The sequence below is a fragment of the Schistocerca serialis genome, chromosome 3 (assembly GCF_023864345.2).
Source record: "Schistocerca serialis cubense isolate TAMUIC-IGC-003099 chromosome 3, iqSchSeri2.2, whole genome shotgun sequence".
NCBI classification, from domain to species: domain Eukaryota; kingdom Metazoa; phylum Arthropoda; class Insecta; order Orthoptera; family Acrididae; genus Schistocerca; species Schistocerca serialis.
Window position 1 is genome coordinate 160,938,602 of NC_064640.1, and position 27,444 is coordinate 160,966,045.

The window sequence follows — 27,444 nt, forward strand, 5'->3', positions numbered from 1 at the left end:
ATGTTTTCATCCTGTTAAATGTAAGGACATACGAAGCATGGCCTTATGGCCTTCCAGTTACCTATAACAAATAGGCCAAGGAGTCCCTTCAGTTCAGAAAAGCTTCAGCAGGAAAGAAATGGCTCCAAGTTTTCCTTTAAGAGACATTCTAGTTTGCCAATGAGAACTACTCAGGGTCTCACAGCAGCAATACTGAAAGCTTTTACTCCACAAAATGTGGTGAGATGTTTTTGATATTTGTGAATCTACACTACCTGAAGTCAACCATAATGCACACTGAGCCTTCAATGTTGCTGAAACTGAGGTGACATCTGTTCAGCAAGGTTATTGCTATGAAAGGGAAGAGACAAGTTGCTGCCTTGACATCAGCAGAAAGGAGAAATCTCATCACAGTTGTGGCTTGTATGGAAGCAGCTGGCCATTATTTTCTGCCACTAATCATCTTCCCACGGAAGAATATGAAGCAGAAATTGACTGATTGTGCACCTGAATGATCAATAACAGCTTGACATCCAAGTGGCTGAATGCAGGCTCATACTTTACTTAGTGGTTTGATCATTTTGTGAACACTGTAAAACAATCATCAGAGGACCCTATCATCCTGATTCTTGATGGACATTATTCCCACACTGAACACTAATGTATCAGGTAAAGCACATAAAACAGTGTTCATACTGTATGTTTGCCAGTTCACTCGACACACAAAATGCAGCCACTTGATCTGGAATTTATGGGGCCCTTGAAAACTTACTACGCCTGAGAGATAGAAACATGGCTGGCAAGTAACCCAGGTGATGTTGTCACCCCATTACAGCCAGGTTATTTGGGGCAGCTTGCAACTGAGCAGTAACAATGGAAGCATCTGTGAATGCCTTCAGGAAAACAGCTCTCGTCCTGTACGACACAAACTTCTGTAGGGAGTATGATTTATCAGTTCATCACCATGCTGACACTCCTCCAGAAGGTGATGCCAGGAAAGTGGAACTAGTCACAGTACAAGAATCTTAACAGAAAAAAAAAAAAAAAACAGCAGCCGAAGTTAAGAATAAAGTAGCCAAAAAGTTATTCAAAATGTAAAGTAGAAGAATCGTCCAGCAACTCTGCATCTGATGTCCATCTTGATGAGTGTGACAATTCAGACAGCAACACACACACACACACACACACACACACACACACACACACACACACACACACACACACACACAGTGTGTTCACAATTAAAGTTCCAGTTTCAAAATGCTGTAGAAAGAGAACCACTGTGCAGATTGATATCAAACTTCAATAGCATATTATTGACAGAGGTGGAAACATCACAGAACAAAACAAAATTTAATGAAAATTTTACCAATGGATAGTGCTCTATGCATCATAACATGCACACCAACACAAGTCTGGCACACAACTATTCCCCAGATTGCATCCAAGACTCCCAGCAGGATTGTCTCCGAAGGATCACCCGCTGCTAGTGAATCTCTTTTACAAGAACAGTGACTGGTCACACCAATATTCAAGAAAGGAAATAGGAGTAACCCACTGAATTACAGACCCATATCACTGACTTCAGTTTTCAGTAGGATTTTGGAGCATATACTGTATTCGAACATTACGAATCACCTTGAAGAAAATAACTTATTGATACATAACCAACACAGGTTCAGAAAATATCATTCTTGTGCAACACAGCTAGCTCCCATGAAGTAATGAGTGCTGTTGACAAGGGATGTCAGATTGATTCCATATTTCCAGAAGGCTTTCGATACTATTCCTCACAAGCGACTATTAATCAAATTGCACGCATATGGAGTATCATCTCAGTTGTGTGACTGGATTCATGATTTCTTCTCAGAGGGGTCACAGTTCGTAGTGACAGACGGTAAATCATCGAGTAGAACAGAAGTGATATCTGGCATTCCACAAGGTAGTGTCATAGGCCCTCTGCTGTTCCTGATTTATATAAATGATCCAGGTGATCATCTGAGCAGCCCCCTTAGATTGTTTGCAGATGACGCTGTAATTTACTGTATAGTGAAATCATCAGACGATCAATTCCAATTACAAAGTGATCTAGAGGGAATTTCTGTATGGTGCGAAAAGTGGCAATTAGCACTACACAAAGAAAAGTGTGAGGTCATCCACATGGGTACTAAAAGAAATCCGATAAATTTTGGGTATATGATAAATCGCACAAATCTAAAGGCTGTCAATTCGACTAAATACCTAGGAATTACAATTACGAGCAATTTAAATTGGAAAGACCACATGGATAATATTCTGGGGAAGGTGAAACAAAGACTGCACTTTGTTGGCAGAACACTTAGAAGATGCGACAAACCCACTAAAGAGACAGCCTACATTACCCTGGTCCATCCTTCGCTGTAATATTGCTGCGCAGTATGGGATCCTTACCAGGTAGGCTTGATGGAGGACATCAAAAAAGTGCAAAGGAGGGCAGCGCATTTCGTGTTATCGTGCAATAGGGGTGAGAGTGTCACTGATATGATATGGGAGTTCGGGTGGCAGTCACGAAAACGAAGGCGGTTTTCTTTGCGGCGAGATCTATTTACGAAATTTCAATCGCCAACTTTCTCTTCTGAATGTGAAAATATTTTGTTGACACCCAACTAGTTAGGGAGAAATGATCACACTGCCAGGCACTTAAGTGTGAATTGCAGAGTAACCATGTAGCTGTAGATGTAGCAGGAATGTAGCTGTATTGAAGGCACACACTGTGTAAGACATTGTGAATATGACCCTCAAGGCCCTCTGATCCACTGTGGAACATGTCGTTTACCGATTTCACCTTGTAGCAGAAAACAATGAATACCATGTTGAACACTTCTTGCGTCAGTCTCACAACAATCAGAAAGCAATCTCATTTTGCTTTTGATGTGGTTTTTGGCCTCAGGACAATTAAAAATTTATTTTCCATATCCAATGTGATACAACATTGCCATGGTGGATGGGCTTACCTAACTAACAGTGTCACAACTGTTGACTGCCAAACTTGTGCAGTTAAGCACACTGAACAGTCTGGATGGTGTATTGTGCAATTTAAACCACAGCCGGCATATTGTGATTCCTACTATGCCCACTACATGGTGCCAGATGGACGAACATTGTGCACCTGTCAACAACTCAATGCTTCAGCTTTTCAGCTAGTGGTCTCCTTTAATCCAAAGTATTTACATTCTACAAGAATGTTCCTACAAGAAGTTAATAAATGAAATTTTTTTAGAAGGCAGAACATATCAAATTTTTTGTACACTTACTTTCAGGTGTAACATAATGAGCTGCTATAATCAACCATGATATTCCTCTCCTCCCCCCCCTCCCCCCCCCCCCAATAACAAACCATGCAACAGCTATCTTAATTGCAGACGATACCATGTTAATATGTTGCAATCCAAGCTATTCGCAGCTTTAAGTGGAATCCAATACTGCAGCAGTCTTAATTCTGCAGTATTTTAGTGAAAACAAACTAAAATTAAACACAAATAAATCTGTCTATATTGAATTTGATCTTGGGAGGCAAAAAACTCATGAAAACCAAATCTTAATGGGTGACGAATACATTAAAAAAACAATACTCGACCAAATTTCTTGGCCTATATCTTGATGCGGAGTTAAACTGGTCTGATCATGTGAATGATATTTGCAAAAAGCTAAGTACTACCATATATGTCCTAAGAAAACTGACACCTTTTTGTAACATCATCACTCTGAGGCAAATATATTTTGCACTATTTGAATCCCATCTAAGCTATGGGATAGAGGTATGGGGATCCAGCAGTAAAGGTAATATGAAAAGTGTACTTATCTTACAAAAGAAGGCACTTAGAATTATGGGAAAGAAATGTGCCATGGAGTCCTGCAGAAATTTGTTTAAAGAATTTAAAATACTAACTGTTCATAACCTGTATGTGCTGAAGATAATCATTATGGCAGTAAACAGTAACAAAACACTTAATAAAGAAATACACGATCACAACACTAGAAGTAGAGAGACCCCATATCATCTCTAATAGAACGACACTATGAGAAAAGCCCTCACTCTGCAGGCATAAAACTACTGAATTGCTTCCATCCTAATATCTCCAAATTGCCCATTACAAAAGTAAAAACGAAATTAAAATTATGGCTCCTAAACAATCCTGTGTATTCAATAGATGAGTTTCTTGATTTAGTAAACTCGTATCATGGAAGACCATCTATCTAAAAATATGTGTAATCTCAGATCTTAGACTGTGTCACAAACTGTAAATACTTGAATGTCAGATATGAATACTATGTCACAAACTGTAAATTCCTTAATCTAAGTATGGCAATAACAATTTTTTATGTATAGTCCATATATGTAACTCTGTTCTCTCAACTAAATTTAGAAAAAGTTGTGTAGATAAAAGTATCAGCCAATAATATGTAACCCTAGCAAGTAAGGCTCTGACTTATCCAGAAGACTGGAACAAAAAAAAAAACCTTTTTGTAATCAGTTGATGTTGGATCAAAATAAATAAATAAATAAATAGATCAGGACCAAGTCACTCATTTACCAACAGTTTAAAACAAAAATGTGCAACAACAACAGTATACAATTGATGTGTGTTGTTTGGACTGATGATTATTATCCAGTATTGCTATATTTAATTGAATAATTACACTTACTTTTCTCATAGACTGAACAAATTGCACGTATTCCATAGTTGCTTAGTGTGCACATTATCTCAATAATAGCTTCCTCATCTGTCCCCAGGCCTCTGACTGCATCATTCAATTCTTTAGCATAAAACTGTGGCAGAGGTGTCATCAGCCCAATAATGACATTCTCAAAATTCCCACTCAGTTCACTTTTTAAATTTGATATTAAATCCTGTGGAAGAGCATTACAAGTATTAACAAAAAATTAAAAAATTACTAGTTATGTAATACTAAACAAGGATTTATACATACCACGAATGAAGAAAAAATTACTATTTTGTCTCATCTGTAAACAAGGACATAAAGATTATGCTGGGTGGTTACAATTAAGGTGCAGCTACTTACAGAGCTCCAGAGTTGGCTGCAATTATTGTATGGCAGCAAAGCCTGGTAGATAAGCTAATGTATTAATGTGGAAGCGATTTATGTTGGAAAAAAATTAGTTCTGTTCTTGGCCACCAGGTGTAAATTTGGCGCTATGAATGCAAGAAAGATGTACAGAAATGTTTCTATCTGTAATGGATTACGAACCAGACATGGGCAGAAAAGGTCAAACAAAAGAAAAAAAAGGCATAATTGTGATTTTATTATTAACCACTATGGCTTCTCAAATGACAGAGTGGATGTTGTGCCATCATAGAAACAGTGTACAGCACCAGATTTGAACCTGGCAGCCAAAATTTGAACTAATATTTTTCCAGCAGAAACAGTTTTCGCATTAACGAATTTGCATATCTACCAAGCTTCACTTCCGTATGATAATTACAGCCCACACTGGCAATCTGTCAATAGCTTTAACTTCATATTGCCACCCAGTATTTGTAACAACTGGGTGTTGTGAAATGTTAAGAAGCACTACATTTTACCACATAACTAAAAGTATAGAATCAAAGACAGATGCTAAGCAAGATGCAAAGAGATTGGATGTGTGTCAACCAGAGTGGATTGCAACAATTGTCTTATTACTAGACATGTTTAAACTGACTGGCAATGATGGACTTCAATCCGCATCTAGATTGGCATGACCAATTTCATCTGTACACGAGTGAGTCATCTCCTAATGCTATTCAGATAATGTCCACATTTTGTGAAACAACTATTTAACTAGTAACACTCTGCTATACCACATTTGTTATTTGCAAGTCAATATTCAATTACTTTCAATATGTCTTCACTTACCAAGTAACACAGTCTCTCTCTCTCTCTCTCTCTCTCTCTCTCTCTCTCTCTCTCTCTCTCTCTCTCTCCCCCCCCCCCTTTACCACCTCCATCCAACACAAACCCCACCCTAACCAAGTTCACCTGCCAAACTGCACTCCAGACACTGTGCATGTGTATATTTGTACGCCAGCTCAAGATAGGATTGTTCTGGAAACTAGTCAATTTTCTGTCCTTTTTTGTGTGCACCTGTAGATGACACAATGCGTTTGCTTTTTGATGAGTGGTCTTCTTTACACATACAATGCTACAGCTATTTCTTGGGCCAAACAGGTTAAATTAACATTAAACAGGTGGAAAGGGATAGGGTTCAGTAAGGGCTCAAGAGAAGCCCAGACCCAGTTCCTGACAAGAATATCTCAAACTTAACATTCAGAATTGCATGGGAGAGGGGGTGGGGTGATGGGACAGAAGAAAGTATACCTGGATCAGAATTACAAACATCTAGCTGTTTGAATAGCTGCTACCATAGTAACAGCCAGCAAATGTGCTTCTTTGCACTTCCTGCGCAGCATTGTCAAATCACTCCGTTACAGCAGGTAGCACTTACTAGCCAGTTGCAGAAAACACTTGCAGCTGGTAACCTAACAGTTGTGACCTACTTTTGTTGGGCACTCTCTGTGGTGCAAAGTAAACTTGCTACAACAGCAATGTCTGAAGCTTGTAGCTGAAGCGTGCAGGACAGTGTGGCTGCTAAATGTAATGTTCAGTGACCTGTTCACTTTTCGCATAGTCAGGCATGTGTGCTCGGTGCGGGAATATTTCAAGAAGAAGAGAGAAAATAGTGTGACTCTACTGCCTCTAATGAGTGCAGTCTAAAAGAACTGTTAGATGCATTTAAACACACTATGAAAGTTTGCGAGGAAAAAATACTGTGCAGAACAATAAGGGACTAGTTCATCTTGGTTACAGGCACCAAGTAAAAAAGAGTGAGATAGGACAATGAGTAACAGACTTTGATGAAACCTAAAAAGATGCTGTTTCTCACCACACATGTGCATATTATGAGAGAAAAGAACATCTGACCATTTAAAAAAGCTGTGTTACTCTTCACAGGCAAAATTAATCACAGGCAGTGAAAAACTTTGATATTAAGAGTGAGCCCTCAGTTTCAGGAACAGAACACCTAATGGACACAAAATTGTAATGAAAAGAAGAGATACCATTGTATGGCATTATCTATTTTTAAGGGACATTGTTAATGTACCATCTGAAGACAAATGTGGCTTGATGAAACATAGATAAAAACCAGTCATTCCATCACAAAAGATCGGTAAATTGGAGTGAGTATAGAAAGTAGTATCTAAAATATAATTATACCCTTAGGCAGTTGCAGTGTCTCTCCCATGGACCGTAGCACATAACAGTGCCAAGGAAGGAAGTGACTTGACTACCGTATTTACTCGAATCTAAGCCGCACTTTTTTTCTCGGTTTTTGTAATCCAAAAAACTGCTTGCGGCTTAGAATTGAGTGCAAAGTAAGCGGAAGTTCTGAAAAATGTTGGTAGGTGCCGCCACAACTAACTTCTGCCGTCGAATATACGTAGCACTACACAGGCATGCTTTGCAGGCACAAAGATAAATACTGGCACCGAAACCTCTGTGTCAGTAAATAAATTAAAAGAAAAGGTAGAAGAATGTAAACATTATGCCATGTACTCTTTCATGTTTGCTGCTATTTCATTTACATCCTGTCTGCCTAATAAACAACGAAACTAGAGTGAGAGAACAGCAAATGCGGAAGAATATACATATCATGTCATGTTTATATTCGTATTATTCTTACGCTGAATAGTGATACAGTCAGAAATGAAGCACGGCAACTGACTAGATTTTTAAATCTAAGATGACTAATTTCTGTGCAGAATGTAATGTACTAAAGAGAGGTCTGCAAAGATTTTTAAACGGAGAAAAATTTTTGCTAAACTCTCGTTCAGAACATCATCTATCATACGCAGTCTATTATTTGGTCCTTGTTGATCATTATCAAAGAAAGCAGCAGTGTAAGTAACAACAAATAGCAGTCTCTTGCCATTGTCTTGCTTATGAGACAATTCCTCTCTTCTTTTTTATTGTAAGCTGCAGTAGCGCGCACAAAAGCAAGCCATGTCACAAACACTTATTATCAGAATGTGACAAACAATGCATGACACATTAAAATAATGCAGTTTCAGCTTAGAGTGATGTAAACACCTATAACAAAGAGAACGGCACTTATCAGATCAAAGCAAGGTAAGCAATCTGATTCAAACCAGACGAAGCACGTGGAAAAGGAAGGGTACCCGTACAAATAAGGATGGAGCACCTGACACAAAGCAATGGCTACTTGGTAAAGCTTAACTGTTAAGCTTATGACTCGAACCAAACTACTGTAGCTGTATCTTCATCCATTCGACCTAAACTGTGTTTCATGTTAGAATGGACCAACTTTGTTTCAGTTTGGAGGTGCGGTCTAAAACTTTTCTCTCCCCTTGAATTTCGAGTCTCAAATTTCAGGTGCGGCTTAGACTTGGGAAATTTTTTTTTCCTTGATTTTGAGTCTCATTTTTCAGGTGTGGTTTAGATTCGAGTAAATACGGTAAGTGGTTTTTACACTTTGCTGTAATTCGTCTCCTCCATTGTTTGTAGACATGGTTCAGGTTTCACATCTTGAGTGAGTAATGTCTACCACACTTGCACACTAAATCTCATCTCACGTTAACGTACGCCCCTCTGCAGAAGTATGCTATACTACATGCACACTAAAGTGGTTGGTAAGTACCATAACAGTTTATATTATTTTAATGTATTTAGTTACTATAATTACATCAAGGATTCATATAAATTTTAGCATTCCTTTCATATCAAATACACCAATAAACATGAATCATTCGGATTACTGTAAAACACAGTGCATATCTTGTTGCTTTCCATGAGCTATACAAATAACAGAAAAGCAGTGTAATTTTATGCACAGGAATGTTCCTTAAGTGAAATGATATTATGATCCTGTAAAGCAAACTCAATATTGCATCAGAGGGTGGATGAAGACAGTCAGTACGGAACTACACTGCTGTCGCAGCCTGAGCCATACTCCATGCGCACACACCGGTGAACTGGTATCATTGCTCCCTTCCACTCTTAACAGTGCTTCCTTATTAATCACTTTGTTAATTCTGATTCAGGTGTAGTTAAGAAAGCAGTTAAACAGGGGCAGATGTGAGAAAGTCACAGGATAGGAATACGTGTACATTAGCCCTACAAACACAGACAGTGTACAGAAAGGTATGAAGCTTGTGACAGCACATAGATAAGAGCAGGACAGGTGTCACAATAAGTGGCAGAAGTACATGGGAGATAGAATACTGAAGACTGGGACTGGGAGACTCGTGAAACAGACATTTAAAGGAGGACAGGTTTTTCTTAGTATATGCAAAAAATCTTGTCTTGCACAGTGGAGGGGGGAAGCAAAGAGGTGCACAGGCAGACAGGATTCTGAAACAACCATTAAGTTGGTTTTCTTTCCAGAGAAGTGTGTACTGCAACTCAATAATGATACCAATTACAATTATTGAAAGCAGTGCACTGGTTGCAACCAGGTTCCTATATTAGGACAGTGGGTAGTATCAGCTCTTAGCTTACAGGAAACAAAATGTGATTTGACTACAGCAAACTTAATGCATACAGTTTCCAAGATAAAAGTCTCGTTAAAGCCAAACTATCATCATGGGATGATCAATTAACCAGTGAAACTCAACATTTTAAATTCTATTTTTCTTTTATCTATTTAGGTCCATGCTTGGAAATAATCACTTTCAGGATCTTGTACATAAACCAAGTGTGGCTATCATTGCTATAAGAATAATTTTCACTGTCGCTGAAATGTGAAAACTCATTTACTCTGATTCTCTTCACTCTTTAATCTTCTATGGTATCATATTTGTGACAATTCTGCATTTACAAAGAATATTCCTTGCCTAGAAAAGGGCAGTTGAAATTACCTTTTGTGTCAGTTTTTTCATACCCTACCAATCAGGCATCACATAATTGGAGCTTTGCCATATATGTACAAGTAGTCCTTCACGTGAATTGTGTTCGAGCATGGGCTCATTCAAAATGAACTATGACAGTCTCTCAGTGAAGGCTATAAAGAAATTATTGTTTGCAATTGGATAACAGTTCCTTAACCATTGTACAAAAAAATATGCACTCCTCTGCATGTCAATTTTCAACAGGATTCCCACAGAACTGGAAAGTGTGAGTAAAACTATAGATTTTCATATCTAAGTTGAAAGGTTTGACTTTGTTTACTCTGCATATGAGTTCCTCACAGTATTTTAAAGAGGTTGCTGAAATGTGTTGTTGTAAACCATCTCTATTTTTTAAAAATTCTTTTTAATGCCATTCTGTAAATTACAATAGCAATTTAATGTTCTGGTGAGAGGACTGGAATAATGTGCTAGGTGAACATATTGAAAAGGCCTTACTGTGGGTTTTTACCAAATATGATCATGTACCAAGGGATTGGAAGGAGTGAGACAGAACACTGGTAGGGCAGGTAGATCGTGGAATACCATTATGGAGCCACTGGAAGGATTTAGTTGAGGACACTTCATCACCCACCCTGATGAAAGGTACTCTAAGCCAACAAGACAGGATGTGATTTAGTTGTTCCAGTTCACAATAATAGTTTGCAATGAGGTGAATGCCCCTTGTAAGTGGTTAGCAAGTGTAGATAGAATATTAAGATCATGGGTGATAAGCCATGGGAAATTTAGGTTAAGAGAGTATGTCTTCTAAGATCTTCAGGATTTCAGAAGAGTGTTTGTTCCTTAGATATAGCTTCCACAGACAGCTAAAATGTGAAACACTTTTATGCAAGGGTACCTGACAAAATGGAAGCACTGTTGGTTGGCTTAATACAATCAGAGTTTCTTATTGCACTATCACAGATGGAAGTAGACATCTGGGAAAGTGGCTCACTGTGCACAAAGCAACCAAATGAAAAACACTGGTCGAATGGTGCTAAGATTCATGTAATGGGGACAGGGTCTCCTGAACCCGGGTCCATGTAATAAATATACTATACATGAATCTGAGCTAGACAATGGGTTTAGGATTTTGGATGTTTAAAAAGGATTCCTCAAGATGGCTCATGAACAGATTAGCAAATTAAGGAACCATGCTACTATCTATAGCACTGCCCAATATGTTCTAAGCAGGAGGTGTTGTGGATAATGTTATGAACAGACATAAGAGGGCAAGGAGAAAATTTTTTGGCATTGTTTAGATATAGGGTCGATTTCAGTGAAATTTTGCTTTTTGTTATGTTGGTATCTTTGCACACGAATAAGTTCATCTGCATAATATTTGTACAGTGTGTGTACTGTCTTCAAATGGATAAACTGGTATTTATTGTGTCATAAAATGCCTGTTTTGGATGATTTATCACCCATGAAAATGCATCTAAACTCAATGAAGGTTCATACAGAGTCTAGTATTTGATTATCAAAAGCTAAGAAAAAGGTTGTCAAGTACAAAAACCACCGTACTTCTCTATAAGATAACCAACGTGAAGGTCATCCCAGAACTGCCACCACATGTGAAAATATCATGACTGACGATTACAGACATATGAAATAGCTAATTCATTATCATTGAAGAAGAAAGTGTTGTACATCAGCAATGACAGAGTGAGCAGAAGCAGGTGCCCTGTAATAATAAAAATACAAAATGGTGAAGGTGATTTATTTTATCAGGAAGATTATGGTCAGAGTTTCATGGGATGTAGAACGAATTATTCTTAATGATTACCTAGCAGCGAATACAGTAAAAATAGTCAAAAATTACATTATCTTCAGGAAAACACACCTGGGCATGAAGATGCTTTTCCATTGGGGAGAACTGATGGATTTTAAGTACAAAATGTTGGAGGATCCACCTTCGGACTTCCATTTGTTCAGAAGACAAATCTACTCACTGTAAAAATGTTGTTCTGACTGTATTAAAAAAATTGGGGGCAACGTTTAAAAACAAGAGCACTTTTGATCTAAAATGCGAAGTTGTTCGCTTTCAGCCTGAGAAAATTTCTCCTTGCTACCATGTTTTTTCAGAATGGTGTGGTATATCTGAGTGAGCATCATCTCAAAAATAGCAGTATTTGATAACAGCAAGGCTGTGCATATCACTGATGCAGTTTACTGAAAATAAATATCAATTTTTGTCCAAAGATTATTAAGTGCTTTGAAGCACTTAAATTTGCATCAATATACGGTAGTTATACATTTATATACTACACCGTACACAAGTGCACACATGAAAACCTATAGTAATTTGAAATGGCATGATTTTCGAAGCTCTCACCAAATTTTCTTACCTTCCCATACATTGTTTTATAAGTGTCCGCTATTTCAATGCGCTGTACTATGCTCCGTCTAGTTACTATATCAATTATGGCCTGCTCATCGGTGCCAAATCCCTTCATTGCTCTCCTTAATATTTCTGCATCGGCCTTTGGATCAAATGGTTCAGCAGGATACACTGTTGGTGTACACTGAAACAACATAACTGCTTTTTTACATTGCAGATAACTTAGCAATTGTGCTCTGCATTATGTATAGCAATTCAATATTTTACACTAATTAAAGTAACTAATTACTGCCACTATATGACAATATAAAATTTATAGCAACTGCACAAAAATCAGTTAAATATTAAAGTAGTAAGACTGCTCGTTGAAGACCTTACCACATTTCATTTAACTTAAACATTATTACAGTATTGTTTCTTATATACATTAACCAAGAAACTCAATTTTTCAGTAAATACACAACATACATACAAACATACCCACTATAACTTGCTCAGACACTCGGATAGGTTAACAAATCTCATGTTGTTAATCAGGCAGTAACCCACAATACCATCCTTTCTGTTGCTTTTCTTAGTACAAACCTAATGTCAGCATGTGCAAACACATAATGTTTCATTCAAATGAACAAATCTTATTTTAGTGTAAATACACAGGGCTTCTACTAATTCAAGATAACCTACAAATAGCAACTGTTCAGGAAATCAAAGCAGCTACAACAAATATTGAAGATATTACTGTTAAAGTAATTCTATTCTAACCTACAAAATGCAAACCAAACAGCACTGCAATCCACTTAAACGTCCCTCAACAATGTGAGGGATCAAACTAACCCAAGATTGACAAAACCACGCCTATATCAGTGGTAGGTGCTGTGAATGACTTACAGGTTTGAGTAGCTTGCCATCAACTCTGACCGCAGATGTAGATGCGGCGGGACCCTTGTCAGAGGGGAGCGACTTTTTATTGTTTGCAAATAATGAAATAAAACTTACGCAGGGTCAACATGACACCACATTGTACGATATGTTCTACCAGTTTCCATTCATAGGCAATTTCTTTTTTAAAAAATTAAATGAATCTGTGATTTTCGTTTCTGAGAAATAATTCTTACATTTTTCTCAGCTGTGGTGAACCACTCACATTTCCTGATCAATGAGGAAATTCAAGGAGAAATCCACGAAGACTGACCAACTCCGATTTTGACGATGGCAAGGAACACTTTTCTCAAGAAGTATCTGAAAGTGAAGATGAAAATAATGATACAAAATGACAGCAATGAAGCCGACTTCTTCGAAGTTCTTCCTGAAGATGATGTGATGTTGGATGATCATTTTAGTCGACAAGAATCTTCAGCCTTAGCATCAGAAGCTGATGGGTAAAGCAGAAACATCGAGCTGGGCAAATATGAAGAAACTATCTTGATTGATAGTGATCTTTTGCTGTCCAGAAACATCAGAGTCCCTTTCAGGATCATCATTACAGACTTCTCTGTCGCCAAAGGAAATGTTCAGAACCTGGTAGAAGAGGTAAAATTGTTTTTCTTGTACATCAAACGAGCAATAGTTGAGGACCACCAATTTTATGGGCATTTAAAAAAAAAAAAAAAAAAAAAAAAATCTTTCTACTTTTTCAGCAAGAGATTCAACTCAAAATCAGCCCAAGAAGAAAGGGGAAAAAAATGATAGATTTCCAAGGAGTTTTGCTTCAAAATGTACACTCCAGCAGAACCTGACAAATTCAAGATGAAAATTTTATTGCTCCACAAGAACCTTCTTTTTTGAAGGTATCGCTTACATATGAAAAGCGACAAAAACTCACCAAGGTTTGATATTACCTACCTAGAATGTTCAAGAGACAGAACCTCTCAATCTAACAAATTGTCATGTCACTTGTGTACCGCAAGTCTCTAGAGGAGCGGAAGATTCCAAATGATTGGAAAAGAGCACAGGTAGTCCCAGTCTTCAAGAAGGGTCGTCGAGCAGATGCGCAAAACTATAGACCTATATGTTCCATTAAGTTTCGGGTGTGCAGCCGCAAGAAATCTCCTTCGTCTAATATTTCGGCTGTAAAATGTTCAGCCATCTTCAGTCTTGCGGCTCACTCTGAAGATGGCTGAACATTTTACAGCCGAAATATTAGAAGAAGAAGGAGATTTCTTGCGGCTGCACACCCGAAACTTAATGGAACAGTCTTTGCGCCGCCAAAACCTGAAGATTCACATATAGACCTATATCTCTGACATCGATCTGCTGTAGAATTTTAGAACATGTTTTTTGCTCGAGTATCATGTCGTTTTTGGAAACCCAGAATCTACTCTGTAGGAATCAACATGGATTCCGGAAACAGCGATCGTGTGAGACCCAACTCGCTTTATTTGTTCATGAGACCCAGAAAATATTAGATACAGGCTCCCAGGTAGATGCTATTTTCCTTGACTTCCGGAAGGCATTCGATACAAGTCCGCACTGTTGTCCGATAAACAAAGTAAGAGCCTACGGAATATCAGACCAGCTGTGTGGCTGGATTGAAGAGTTTTTAGCAAACAGAACACAGCATGTTGTTATCAATTGAGAGACGTCTACAGACATTAAAGTAACCTCTGGCGAGCCACAGGGGAGTGTTATGCGACCATTGCTTTTCACAATATTTATAAATGACCTAGTAGATAGTGTTGGAAGTTCCATGCGGCTTTTTGCAGATGACGCTGTAGTATACAGAGAAGTTGCAGCATTAGAAAATTGTAGCGAAATGCAGGAAGATCTGCAGCGGATAGGCACTTGGTGCAGGGAGTGGCAACTGACCCTTAACATAGATAAATGTAATGTATTGCGAGTACATAGAAAGAAGGATCCTAGCGGAACGAACACTGGTAGCAGTTACTTCTGTAAAATATCTGGGAGTATGCGTGCGGAATGATTTGAAGTGGAATGATCATATAAAATTAATTGTTGGTAAGGCGGCTACCAGGTTGAGATTCATTGGGAGAGTCCTTAGAAAATGTAGTCCATCAACAAAGGAGGTGGCTTACAAAACACTCGTTCGACCTATACTTGAGTATTGCTCATCAGTGTGGGATCCGTACCAGATCGGGTTGATGGAAGAGATAGAGAAGATCCAAAGAAGATGGTTGGTTGGTTGGTTGGTTGATTCGGGGAAGGAGACCAGACAGCGAGGTCATCGGTCTCATCAGATTAGGGAAGGAAGTCGGGGCGTGCCCTTTGAAAGGAACCTAAATCAGGATGGCCGGACGCGGGATTGAACCGTCGTCCTCCCGAATGCGAGTCCAAAGAAGAGCAGCGCGTTTCGTCACAGGGTTATTTGGTAACCGTGATAGCGTTACGGAGATGTTTAGCAAACTCAAGTGGCAGACTCTGCAAGAGAGGCGCTCTGCATCGCGGTGTAGCTTGCTCGCCAGGTTTCGAGAGGGTGCGTTTCTGGATGAGGTATCGAATATATTGCTTCCCCCTACTTATACCTCCCAAGGAGATCACGAATGTAAAATTAGAGAGATTCGAGTGTGCACGGAGGCTTTCAGACAGTTGTTCTTCCCGCGAATCATACGCGACTGGAACAGAAAAGGGAGGTAATGACAGTGGCACGTAAAGTGCCCTCCGCCACACACCGTTGGGTGGCTTGCGGAGTATAAATGTAGATGTAACAACTGGTTTTCCATCTACAGAACTTTGTGAGGAGCTCTGTAAATGGCAGAATACCATGTTTGACACCACATGAAGAAACAAGTATGAAATTCCTCCTCCTCTCAATGCAACTGAAGGTGGGCAATTTGGAGCTTCATGTTTCCTTTATCAGCCTGACAAGATGTTACTTTCATACCAGAAGACAAAAAACAAAATGCGTAAGTCTACTATTTGCACTGCACAATACTGGAACTGTGAAGCCAGACATGCAAACACCTGATGTTGAATTTTACAACTCCACACTAGGTGGGGTTTATGTTTTCGACAAGTTGTGTCCCATCTATTCAAGAGAAAGAGGTACCAGAAGATGTCAATGTGCTAATTCTACAGAGTACTGGACACTGCTGGAATAAACACCTTTGTATTGCATCAGTTGAATAACAACACATTGTGACAAGTCGAGTCGATCCGACTTTCTGACATTATTGGCATTCTCATTGGCGAAGTCCTTCATGAAGCTGAGGGTGACCAACTAAGGGCTACCCAGAAATCTATAAACTGAAATAATAGCAGTTATGTGGATTCCAGAGCCTGCCAATTTGAGCCCCCCCTCCCCTCACACCAGTGCCAACCAGGAACCAGAAAGAGGTGGTATCAGTAAATGAATGACAGAAACACACAATATTTGCAAGACCTGTGTCTTGCCCATTTGTAGGCAACATGAGAAAACTAAATGGTTGTGCTTTCAGTGTGAGCCAGAATAAATGACAGAAGACTGAAGAAAGTATTACCTATCTTAGCCTAGTTGTAAATAGTCTTTTACTTATTGTTTGAGTGTTTATTTTGTAACAGTATGACTTTACCTAGATCTCTTCATATTTAAAAAAAATTGTACTTCATTATTTTACGAAACTATGAAAACAAAACACTGTACCAAAAATGAGATGGGTCAAAAAGGCCAGAGGTCATAAAACATTTCATGGCATTTCAAGTTGTTGAGTGAAGGTTAAGCAATCTGCACATAGCAGACTAATGACTGTTTCAAAGTAGGACAGTAGTATGTGGTGTGAGCAAGAAAACAAAATGATATAGTCAACTTACAAGGGAATTTTCCCAAGTGTAAATAAATTATCTTTATGGAACTTGGCGGCTGTAGAGAGTGGTCAAAATAATGCAAACATAATTTTTCAATTTTGCTCAGTTTCACTTTTAAGGGGTCAAACACACTCCAAAAGGTAATTTGACACATTAGGTTTAGAGGAAATTTCTTCGAAACCATGATACACGAAAAATATGTTGAAATGTAATAAGCATTTTTGAAAACTGTACAACCAATTTTTCTAATAATTTGAAATTTTGCAAAATGCTCCATCCCATTAATCAATTTTGAAAAATGAAAACTTTTGTTACATCACAAATTAAAGAACCTTTCAGGTCACATCCATTCATTTGTAATAAAACTGGTTTCCAAAGTACCATTTTTGGAGAATAAGCTATACACAATGTGCTGTCCGAGTGTTTTCAACATACCTAATTAAAATTTCTAGATGTTGATTATTATTCTAATTTTGCATTTTACATACATTTGTTTGATGTTTTAAACTGTTATTTTACTTTTTAAATTCCTGTCTTCTTTGTTTACCATTTCACATAAATTTATTTTGTTACGTGAAATAATAACTAACTACTACTACTACTACTACTACTACTACTACTACTACTTCCTCCTCTTCTTCTTCTTTGATCGCTTCTGCCAATTATTTTCTGGTCATCATCTCCAATAGGTTTTCTTTCCGAATTGTCCAGTATCTTTTTATACGTTCTCACCTTTTTTTTCATTCCTCATCTGTAAATACCCTTTTTATTGTTTGTCGTTTGTCTATTTTTGGTTTAAATCTTATTCAGCAGGGCTCGCTCGTTAGCGCGCGCGTGTTTGTTTAAATTTAACAAATGTGGGTAAAATCTCTAAAATTGTTGCACACTCATGCACTCAAATTGACCACACAGTCACTCTACCTTACACACACACACACACACACACACACACACACACACACACACACACACTAAAACAATGGAGAAAGAGTAAAAGCAACTATATGTGAGCTTAAAACCAAGTAAAATGACAAAGGAGCTAAAAGAATGGCACAGGGAGCAGTTGCTGGCTGACCACTTAAAAATCATGTATGAGCCAGTCACCCGGTTAACACACAAAACCATAACCACGTCCCTAAAATCATGAGAAAAATGCTGGATAGTTCATAAAACTTTAAAACTCAAACCACATTAATTTGCACGTTGATTAACATAGAGGGCAGATCCATCGGCAAATCCACTGTGCCCTGCTGGTCAGAAAATAAAATGTGGTGCACAGTGATTTGGAGGGGCCTCACACTAGAGCAAGAAGCCATGCGTCACAGAGCTGTGGCCTATGTGAAGATAAATAAGGAGGACATCATCCCATCTTTGTAGCCAAAAGGAAGTATTCCACAGCTGTGTAATTGGCTTTAATAGACAGAGCTGATTATCAGTCACTTCCAGCCACTCATCTTCCCATTGACACATGCAGCGGGATACCACACAAACAACTGAGGATTGCTACACATCTCCTTGGCTGCTACATCTGCTCTTGGATTCCCTGCAAGACCCGTGGGCCTTGGTACCCAGCACATAGCAAAAGGCACTCAGGGAGGCAGAACAAACAAGGAATTTAGCATTTAAAAAAAAAAGTCTCATCTGCTCCGCAAGGCAGTTCGACCTTAAGGACATGATCAGGGAAAACAACATAGCAACCAATGGATTGTTTCAACCCACCCGCGAAGACAGCTGTAAAATTGTGGTGCTCATTTAAAATGGCAGAAAATAAAAGTATTAAAAACATGCAGGAGTGTAATCTCTCCTGTACAGCACTAAATCTAAATCTAAAATCACCCTAGCCCTCGGCAGTAACCATGGTGGCAGACAGTTAAAACCTGGGATTTGGAGCTGTACATGCTCCACACCAAGTGACTCCAGCACATGCTGCATGCAGATCCTGAACGGCAGTGTTTCTCGAGGATGATGGGAGGAAAGAGGTGAATGAGCAACAGTGTAGGATGTAGGTGAATTCGAGGCTGTGAAGAACTTGCATGCATGGTGCACAATAAGGAGTTGCTGTCAAATTGTAAGTAGCAGTTCACCAGCTTCAGCATAGAGATTGGGTATGGGGCTGGTCATATATGCACCTATGGCCTGCCAAATCCCCCTCATGGTGAACAGCATAAATAATCTTCAAATAAGAAGGCCTCAGCAATCCATACTTTGTGCACCCATAGATTAACCATCAACACATGAAACCCATATAGAACTGGAGCAGACACACCCTGCCTATTCCCCCGAGACCTGTGACTAAGGCATGTTACGATATTCAGTGGCTTCTGGGTTCTGGCTTTCACGTATCTCAGACATGGCAACCAATTTGGACACACACACACACACACACACACACACACACACACACACACACACACACACACTTACTGCAGAAACCTGGAAACCCAACTTTGCAGTCCATTCCTCTAACCTCCACACTGAGAGTTGTGACTGATTGCTTGCTGTTGCAACACTGGAGGAGAAACAGAAAACTACAAAATTGTCCACAAATAAGGAGCACTGTATAGGACTCTTTACTGCAGACATGATGCTGTTTATGGCTATTGAAAAGAGGGTCACACTTAAAACACTGCCCTCAGGGACACCATTCTCCTGCTCAAAACAATCTGACAGCGAGTCACCAACTCAGGACCTAAAAAAATCACTGATACAGGAAAGACCTTATGAAGATGGTGAGGTGGTGATGAACTCCTCATTGATGCAGTTGCACAAGAATACTGTATCTCCAAGTAGTGTCATATGGCTTACTGATATCAAAGAAAACGCCAATACAGTGATGTTTAACAGCCACCTCTAGCTGGGTCAGATTGTTGACAGTGAACCAAAATTTCCAGAATCCACACAGAGTAGCTAAGAAGTTACCTCGTCTCCTATAACCAGCCAATATTACTGTTAACCATTCGTTCCAGGGTCTTTCCTACACAGTTCATTAAGACAATACTCTGGTAAATAATAGGACATGTGCAGCCCTTTCTTGGTTTGAGGAGAGGTATCAAAATTGCCTCTTCACGAGTTTAGGAAGTGACCTGTCTGTCATATCAAATTAAAATATTTGAGGACGATTCCTTTTGACATTACTGGCAAATGTCTAAGCATGCAGTGCCGGATTTCGCTGCAACTGGTTGCAGTACCACGAGTCTCAGGCAGCACCAATTCCAGCTTCCACATGGAGAAAGTATAGTTGTAAATCTTCAAATTGTTGGACCTGAAGTCCAACTTGTCCCTCTCTACATTTGCACAGTAGTGACAAAATGCCGGATTCTGGCTTACACTGGCAGTAGCTTTGCAAAATGAGCATCGAGTGACATTTCTGGGTGCTGTCTGGAGACACACCTATTTCAGCAATGCAGCTATTGTTACACAACCATGTTTTCCAGGAACCCTCCTCATGGCTTCCCATACTTTTGTGGAACAAATGGAATGATTAATGGAGCGCAGGAACACTTGCCATGACCTCTTCTTGCTCTCCTTAATTATGCATAAAGCCTTGACTCTCATGCCTTTAAAAGGAAGTGAAGTTGTCTGCTTTACGGCAACATTAAAACCATCGAAGAGCTACACACCTGTCCTGGATTGCTGAACAACACTCATCTCTGTCTACCAAGGTACAGGTCACTTCCCCAAGATGACCTGCAGACTTATGGATGGATAAGTCAGCGGCATGATGGATCACTTGCATGATGTGGTCTGCCCATTCCTGTAAGCTATCATGGTATTCAAACACAGTCAACCAACTGAACAGCACCCAGTTAGCTCTGCTGATCATCCATTTCGGTGGCTTCTGTGCAAGCAAGCAATCCTTCATCCAGTGGGTGGATCCACAGTGGGGACTGGTCACTAAAATGAATGTCTTCAGTTGCTTCCCACTGTGCTGAATATGCAAGGGCTGGAGAGCAGAACGAGGGGTCAATGGCTGAGGATGACCCAGTAGCAGTCAAGTAAACATGGGGTCTAAAATGCATACCTTAAGAGCTATGAGCAGTTCTACAAGGTGAGTCAAAAAGGACTTTACAACTTTGGAATGATAAAGAAATTTACTGAGATAACTTTTAGAATTGGTAGATGTGTCATTTTGTAGCAAACAAAGTCGAATTTTATTCACATACTGCATCAGTAGCCCATTCCTCCCCCAGGAGCACCAGTGCAGTGCTCAGTTAGAACGGCTGCTTGCATGGATGCACAACATGCTTGCTGTGTTTTTGGCTTCACAAAAAAAAAAAAAAAAAAAAAAAAAAACTCGGCAACAATTGTTCTGCGTAAATTTCGCACTCTGGTACACATTTGTGACAGTCTCAAACTTAATGTGTTTTGTGCCCTTTAACACATTGAAAGTGCATGGCCCTTTCTTCATGGAGAAAACTGCCATTGATATTGCATATCGGGATATGCTTGAAAACTTTTTAATTTCACAGATCGATGAAGATGACCGAGATGGGATGGTTTACTACCAGCAAGCCAGTGCACCACCTTATTCCCTCATGGAAGGTCAATGTTTCATCAATAATCACTTCCTAGGTCAGTGAATTGGCCGTGAAGAGCCAATAGTACGGCTACCTCACTCCCCACACTTTACACCACTGGATTTCTGCTTCTGTGGTTCCACTGAAGAACAAATACATATCCCACCCCTACCAAACAATTAAGCCAACCTGAAAAAACTAATCCACACTGCTATTGCAGAAGTTACATCCGATTTGCCGCAATGAGTGTGGGAAGAAATTGATTAGTGGTGTTTGTCACATCACAAATGGTAGTCACATTGAACCAAAATGACATTTGACACTTATGTGAAACTAAGTTCTTTGCTACAAAATGATACATGTACCATTTCTGTAAGTTAACTCAATAAATTTCTATAACATTCCAAATTTCTATATCAGTCCTTTTTTACTCACCCTGTATAATGGGATAGGTGACACTGCAGCTAAGAATTTTCACCAATTTAAAAGTGGCTGCAGTTATATTTGAAAACTGCAGGATTTGGTACCAGATACATAATTTTGTGTTCTTGGTGAGGCATTGACAAAAGCATCACATGGTGTTATAGGAAAAGAGAACTAGGCCCTTAAAATTAAAAGTAAATTTTTTTTTAAAGCTCATAATTGTGGGCTACCTTCACTCCACACTTGGTAACCACATTATCAGTTTATAATTATTGCCTGACCCTTGCATACCAAGATGATCTGACTATCAGTGAGAAAGCAAAATCTTCATATAATCTGAAAGCACTGCTCACTTAACAGTTAAAAATGATACCACGTGTCTTCCCAGTACACCAGTTACTCTTTATGTGACATTTCTATGTGATTTATCATCTTTCTCCCATTCACTCTGCTGCTTGTTTAGTGTATACTTCCAACAGTTTCTTGCATAACATGGCATCCTTAATGAAGTTTAGGAACTTTGGTTGTTCTGTAGTCTGGTAGGACTTTAGTGTTAAGAAGCTGGACGTGTTATCACTGTCTATGAGAAGTGTGCCATTATGGAGATGTTTTAAAGACTTAAAAGGTAGTGTAATTATCTTCAGAGCTTTTTAAATGTAGGAGGGATAATTCTTTATAAGACATCCCCTTTTCACTATACTTTTGCTAAAATTACTTGTTATTTGAAGTTTGTCACATGGCATTATGGTGCTGCCATTTTGGCTGTCAGGAGCACCTTGGGTAGGGCTCTGACGATAGGTAGCAGGATGCTGGCAGTGTCTAATAACAGATTACAAGTGTACACTATACTACTCTAAAACTGCAACTGAAATGACCACTGTTGCAACACAGTGTCAATGGAGAATTGTTCTTGAGAGATAAGAGCTCCTATTGGAGGAACTATGTTCCCAAGCAAAGTGTCATCTAAAAAGTGATCTTAATCTGCCTATAAACTGAGTACTTTTAAACACATGTGTCCTGTTACTATTCATAGTAGTGCTGCTTCTAAAACAACTCGTCAGCCAGATGCCTTGCTCTCTTCCCCACAAGTGCCATCCTAACTCCACAACAACAATCCAACAGAGCCCCACAAACCTGAGCCATCCCAACTATACACAGTACTGCTTTCAGTTTATATTATACTGTCCTCACAACAAAGGCAGTTTTGCAATTGATGATTGCTGAAGCAGAGTCATAGGTTACAGTACTAGAGAACTTATCACCCAAAAAGTCTTAGCATATATATATATATATATATATATGTGGTGCTTATCAATTAGCATCACACAGGAGAAATTTGTGGCTTCTGGAATGCTGAGTATTAAACCACACAAGTGAAATGACCTATGACATCTCCACATATCAATACTATTGAGCAGAAAGCTAATGAATGATTAATGCAATCTTGGATCTTATCTTCCCCTTAATGAGTTTTATAATACATGTAGAAAATATTCTCTGCTGATGACAGCAGCATTAGCCACTGATAAAAAAACCTGAACTCCTGGAGGATGTGTATGACTTGGCAGTATGTAATAAATTTTTATTGTTAACAAAAATTAGCTTGAATTTCAGCTTAAAAGGAGAGAACGTCTGCCACTTTCAGCATAAATGATACATCGTTTAGTGTGTAGCAAATAAGTATTTTAGGGATGAATATTGATTTTCAGTTGACAGGGAATGAACACAGGAAGATACTGGCAAAGAAACATCATAAGCATGTTATGCCCTTAGGGTCATTTCAGCATGTAACAACCAGTGCCTTGTGGTTCGATATTATTCCTATGTCCATTAAAAATTTCATCTATGAGGTTTACTTCTAGGAATAAAATGCATTAAACACACACACACACACACACACACACACACACACACACACACACACACACAGAGAGAGAGAGAGAGAGAGAGAGAGAGAGAGAGAGAGAGAGAGAGAGAGAGAGAGAGTTTTCAAACAGCAGAAAATCACCATATGATTAACAACTGCAATTTGTTGGGATTATTAAAAATCAAATCAAGGCTCATAGCAATAAAATACTGAAAAATGTGTATCCTTCCCTGAGTGCATTTACCTACAATCAGTTGGCCGCATCATGAAAAACATTAATAAGTAATAATTGTGTCACAAATAGTTCTACACACTACTATGGAACAAGAGCCAGTTTGGAGTAACAGTTACCTAAGGGGAAAAAATTCTACAGAATTTCCTATCTGGAATTAAAACTGCAGGAAATGAAAGAGTTAACTAAAATACATTTATTTATACATGCAGTCAAAGCTGATCTCTTAAAAACTGCACACAAAGTTTATTTAGAGTAATCTGAGTAGGGGTTAATAAAAAAAATAAGTGAGCATAGTGCATAATAATAATGTCTCGCCATTCTTTCCGAGTTCAATATTTCAATCATGAGGGGAGTCTCACTCAGCTTTTCAGACTGGCATAAGGAAAGAAATGGATCTATAACAGAGGCGTGGCAATGCCACAGCAATGTATACTAAATATAAAAGTAATGAGGTAGTGCATAAGATGTTAGCCTCAGATTTGTGGGGATGAAGGCTAATGCTCTGTCTGGCCATCGTGATTCATGTAATCCTAAATCACTACAGGCAAATGCCAAGATGGTTTGTTCACCAAGGCAATGGCTGACCACCCGTATGTGAGTCTAGTGTGTTAACCACTGCACCATCTCACTCGGTTTCTTGGGGAGGGAAATTATGAATTATGAACAGGAGACCATAAGGTAAACGGTGCAGGCATGAAAGAGGAATGGAAGTCCACATGTCACAATGTGTGCCTTCCAGCATGTAATCTCACTGTAGATGCATACTTAACTTTTCAAATTTTATGCAGGCTCACAAATATCTCCTCATAGATAAAACAAATATTTTAAAAATACACTGTAGTGCAACAACTATGCCTAGTTACTTACCGGTGACCGGTAATATGACTGAGAAGCCATTGGTGAATGTGTGTTATCTGAAATAAGCAACAGTAAAATTATCAAAACATTATTTCAAAATTTTCACAGCAATAGACCTACATTTAATGAAATATTTCATACATAGATCTGATATAAAAAATCTGCAAGCATATCTTTTGTTATGTTATTATCACCTAAAGAATTAATGGCAGATCATACAATAATGTATGTACCTTTTTCCTGGTTGCTTAAAACAAAAAATAATCAGCCCATAGATTGCTGAGGCTAGGTGAGGAAAGGGGTGTGAAACTTTCATTCACATTTGATGTGTGGTATACTGTGTAATCAGTTATATTAATGGAAATAAATTAGAATATCACCCCTAAAACCACTGGCTCTATTGTATATAATTTTCATCAGAGTATATGCCCAGAACAATCAGTTTCAATCTTTGTCTAACACAGTAGCATAGCCCCAGGTAATTTTCACACAAAAATGTAACTTTTGCTATAAGTCCCATATCTTTTTAAAAAAATTTAAGATGAGAAAATAACGAGTCCTTCCTCACTTCATATTTCCTAGCAACACTTCTGATGCTTACAATGGGATTTTCATTCAATTCTGTAGTTGCATATAGTAGCTGGAGATTAGATTAGATTCAGTTTTCGTTCCATAGACCCAAAAACCAGATGATTATTCTAGGTGTGGAGTAGTCTTTATCTTTGTTGATGTATGTTATATTGAAACTGCTTGAAAGATCAAATACACTCACAATAATATGCCGCCTCAAAAAATACATTAAAACAACAGGTGTTGCTTTTTTCCGGAAATTCCTTTCTTGCTACACTAACATACAAATTTTATTTCTTTCTTGGGAAGTGTTTGATATAGGATGATGAGTCTGCAGAGAAGTTTGGTAAATTATCTAATTTTTATTTTCAGACAGTCTAATTACAACTGAATGAAATAGTTTTCAGCCGTCCCTAAAATAAAATTTATCAACATATCATAATATTATACCCAACCATGGAGGACAGGGTTACAAAAGCTGAAAATGTGACTAATTTTTGTCTGCTACATTTTCGAAAACAAATGCTACTGTACAGCATAAACAGAGAACAATCTGATTCAAAATACGTATAACTGCACGAGGAAGTTGCTCTAATAGAAAATAAAAGTTATTTGACAACAAAAGTTCAGATTGCTATGGGAATGGTGTTACGGCCTGCTAATTACCCCCAATATTTTCGTGTGATAATTAACCCAGCCCACCCTAGACTAATAGTACGGTATCGAAAGATGTGAAGCAATGGAAGCGAAAACTGGCTAATACTGTGAAAGGAAGGTATGGAGATGAAAACTGTTCCACTCGGTAGTATAAGACACACAAATGAAGAAATGAAACGGCATGAACTGTGTTAACTGGACGTCTAGTTTTCTTAGCTCATGAGCAAGGAATGAGAAGAGTATGTTTACCAATTACGTAATGAAGTAAGAGGGAACGATGCATTCGCCTAACCCTACCTTAAAACCATACAATTAGTGTGAGTGGTGGTGCGAGGAGAGACTGAGGCTGCTCCAGGAAGGACGCAATAAGATTATATTATTATGAAGATCATACCAAATTGTGTACTGTTACTTCCGCTACTAGAGCTCGCGAAAAAGAATCTATCCTAGGCCAACTCATCTTTACTACAAGATCGAGAATCAGTAACATCTGACAAGAATCCCACAAAATCGCGGTACAGTGGAATTCATTGCCTCAGTTTCCATTCCTTATGGAAAACAGTAACTTAAATTTAACAATTATACAGGGCAATTAAAAACCTGACAGAATTTATTAAAAAAGTATAACAATACCTTGCAAAACAAGGGGGTACCCGTTTTCGTCAGTCGTCCAGTTATTACCTGAGCCTTAGTGAAACTTGCTTCTTAGATGGAAACAACAAGAAACTCTCCTAAACCTCTTGTGTGTAGCACCAACACTGTCAGAACACAAATATTTAATGACACGTCTCAGCGTTTGCCTCAATTCACAACCAATGTCACGTGAATCAGCTACACCATAAAACTTCCCGTCATGATGTCATTCCCGTTGCTCATACTTCGCGGTTACAAGAATCACTTGCGCATGCGCTGGGACGGCAACTGTAAATGTTTGGTCACGGGGCCGCGGGGGTGTAACGCTATATATATATTTCACACAGGGACTTCCGCTAACATGACCTCGTTCGCCGCCAGGCCACTTGGAGTGCTTTAGGTTTACACCAGTCCGTCATCTCGCTTTCTCATTGGCTAATTTTTAGGCTTCTATATCTGTTTTAGTTTCTTACGGGAAGTGTTTTGAACTCGTAACATTGCGCTGCTCGTTTTGACTTCCCGTGTGTTTTGCTCTGTATTACGTTGTAAATATGTTGATTGTATTCTCATTGCGTTCTGCTAGTATCCTTAATACTGGGTGGGGTAAATGATTCCGTAATTGTCATTTCTTCATATAAAACAGAAGCTGCTTACGTTGCATGGTGTTCTGTGGACGTACGGTA

At 38.7% G+C, this 27,444-nt stretch overlaps 1 protein-coding gene across 4 annotated transcripts in view; it reads right to left on the reverse strand.

Moving 5' to 3' along the window:
* LOC126469868 (annexin B9-like) overlaps window positions 1–27,087 on the reverse strand; it is a 93,084-nt gene extending 65,997 nt beyond the window's left edge. The window contains exons 1-4 of one of the 4 annotated variants that reach the window (XM_050097185.1): window positions 26,810–27,087; window positions 24,911–24,957; window positions 12,272–12,448; window positions 4,666–4,870 (exon numbers count right to left, since the gene is read on the reverse strand). In XM_050097185.1, coding sequence (XP_049953142.1) covers window positions 4,666–4,870; window positions 12,272–12,448; window positions 24,911–24,940 — 412 coding nt within the window. In that variant the 5' untranslated portion in view covers window positions 24,941–24,957; window positions 26,810–27,087. Of the gene's footprint in view, window positions 1–4,665; window positions 4,871–12,271; window positions 12,449–24,910; window positions 24,958–25,134; window positions 25,222–26,761 lie in introns of those variants that run through there. The other 3 variants (XM_050097186.1, XM_050097184.1, XM_050097187.1) reach the window with 3 other exon arrangements.
* Between the last annotated feature and the right edge of the window lie 357 nt (window positions 27,088–27,444).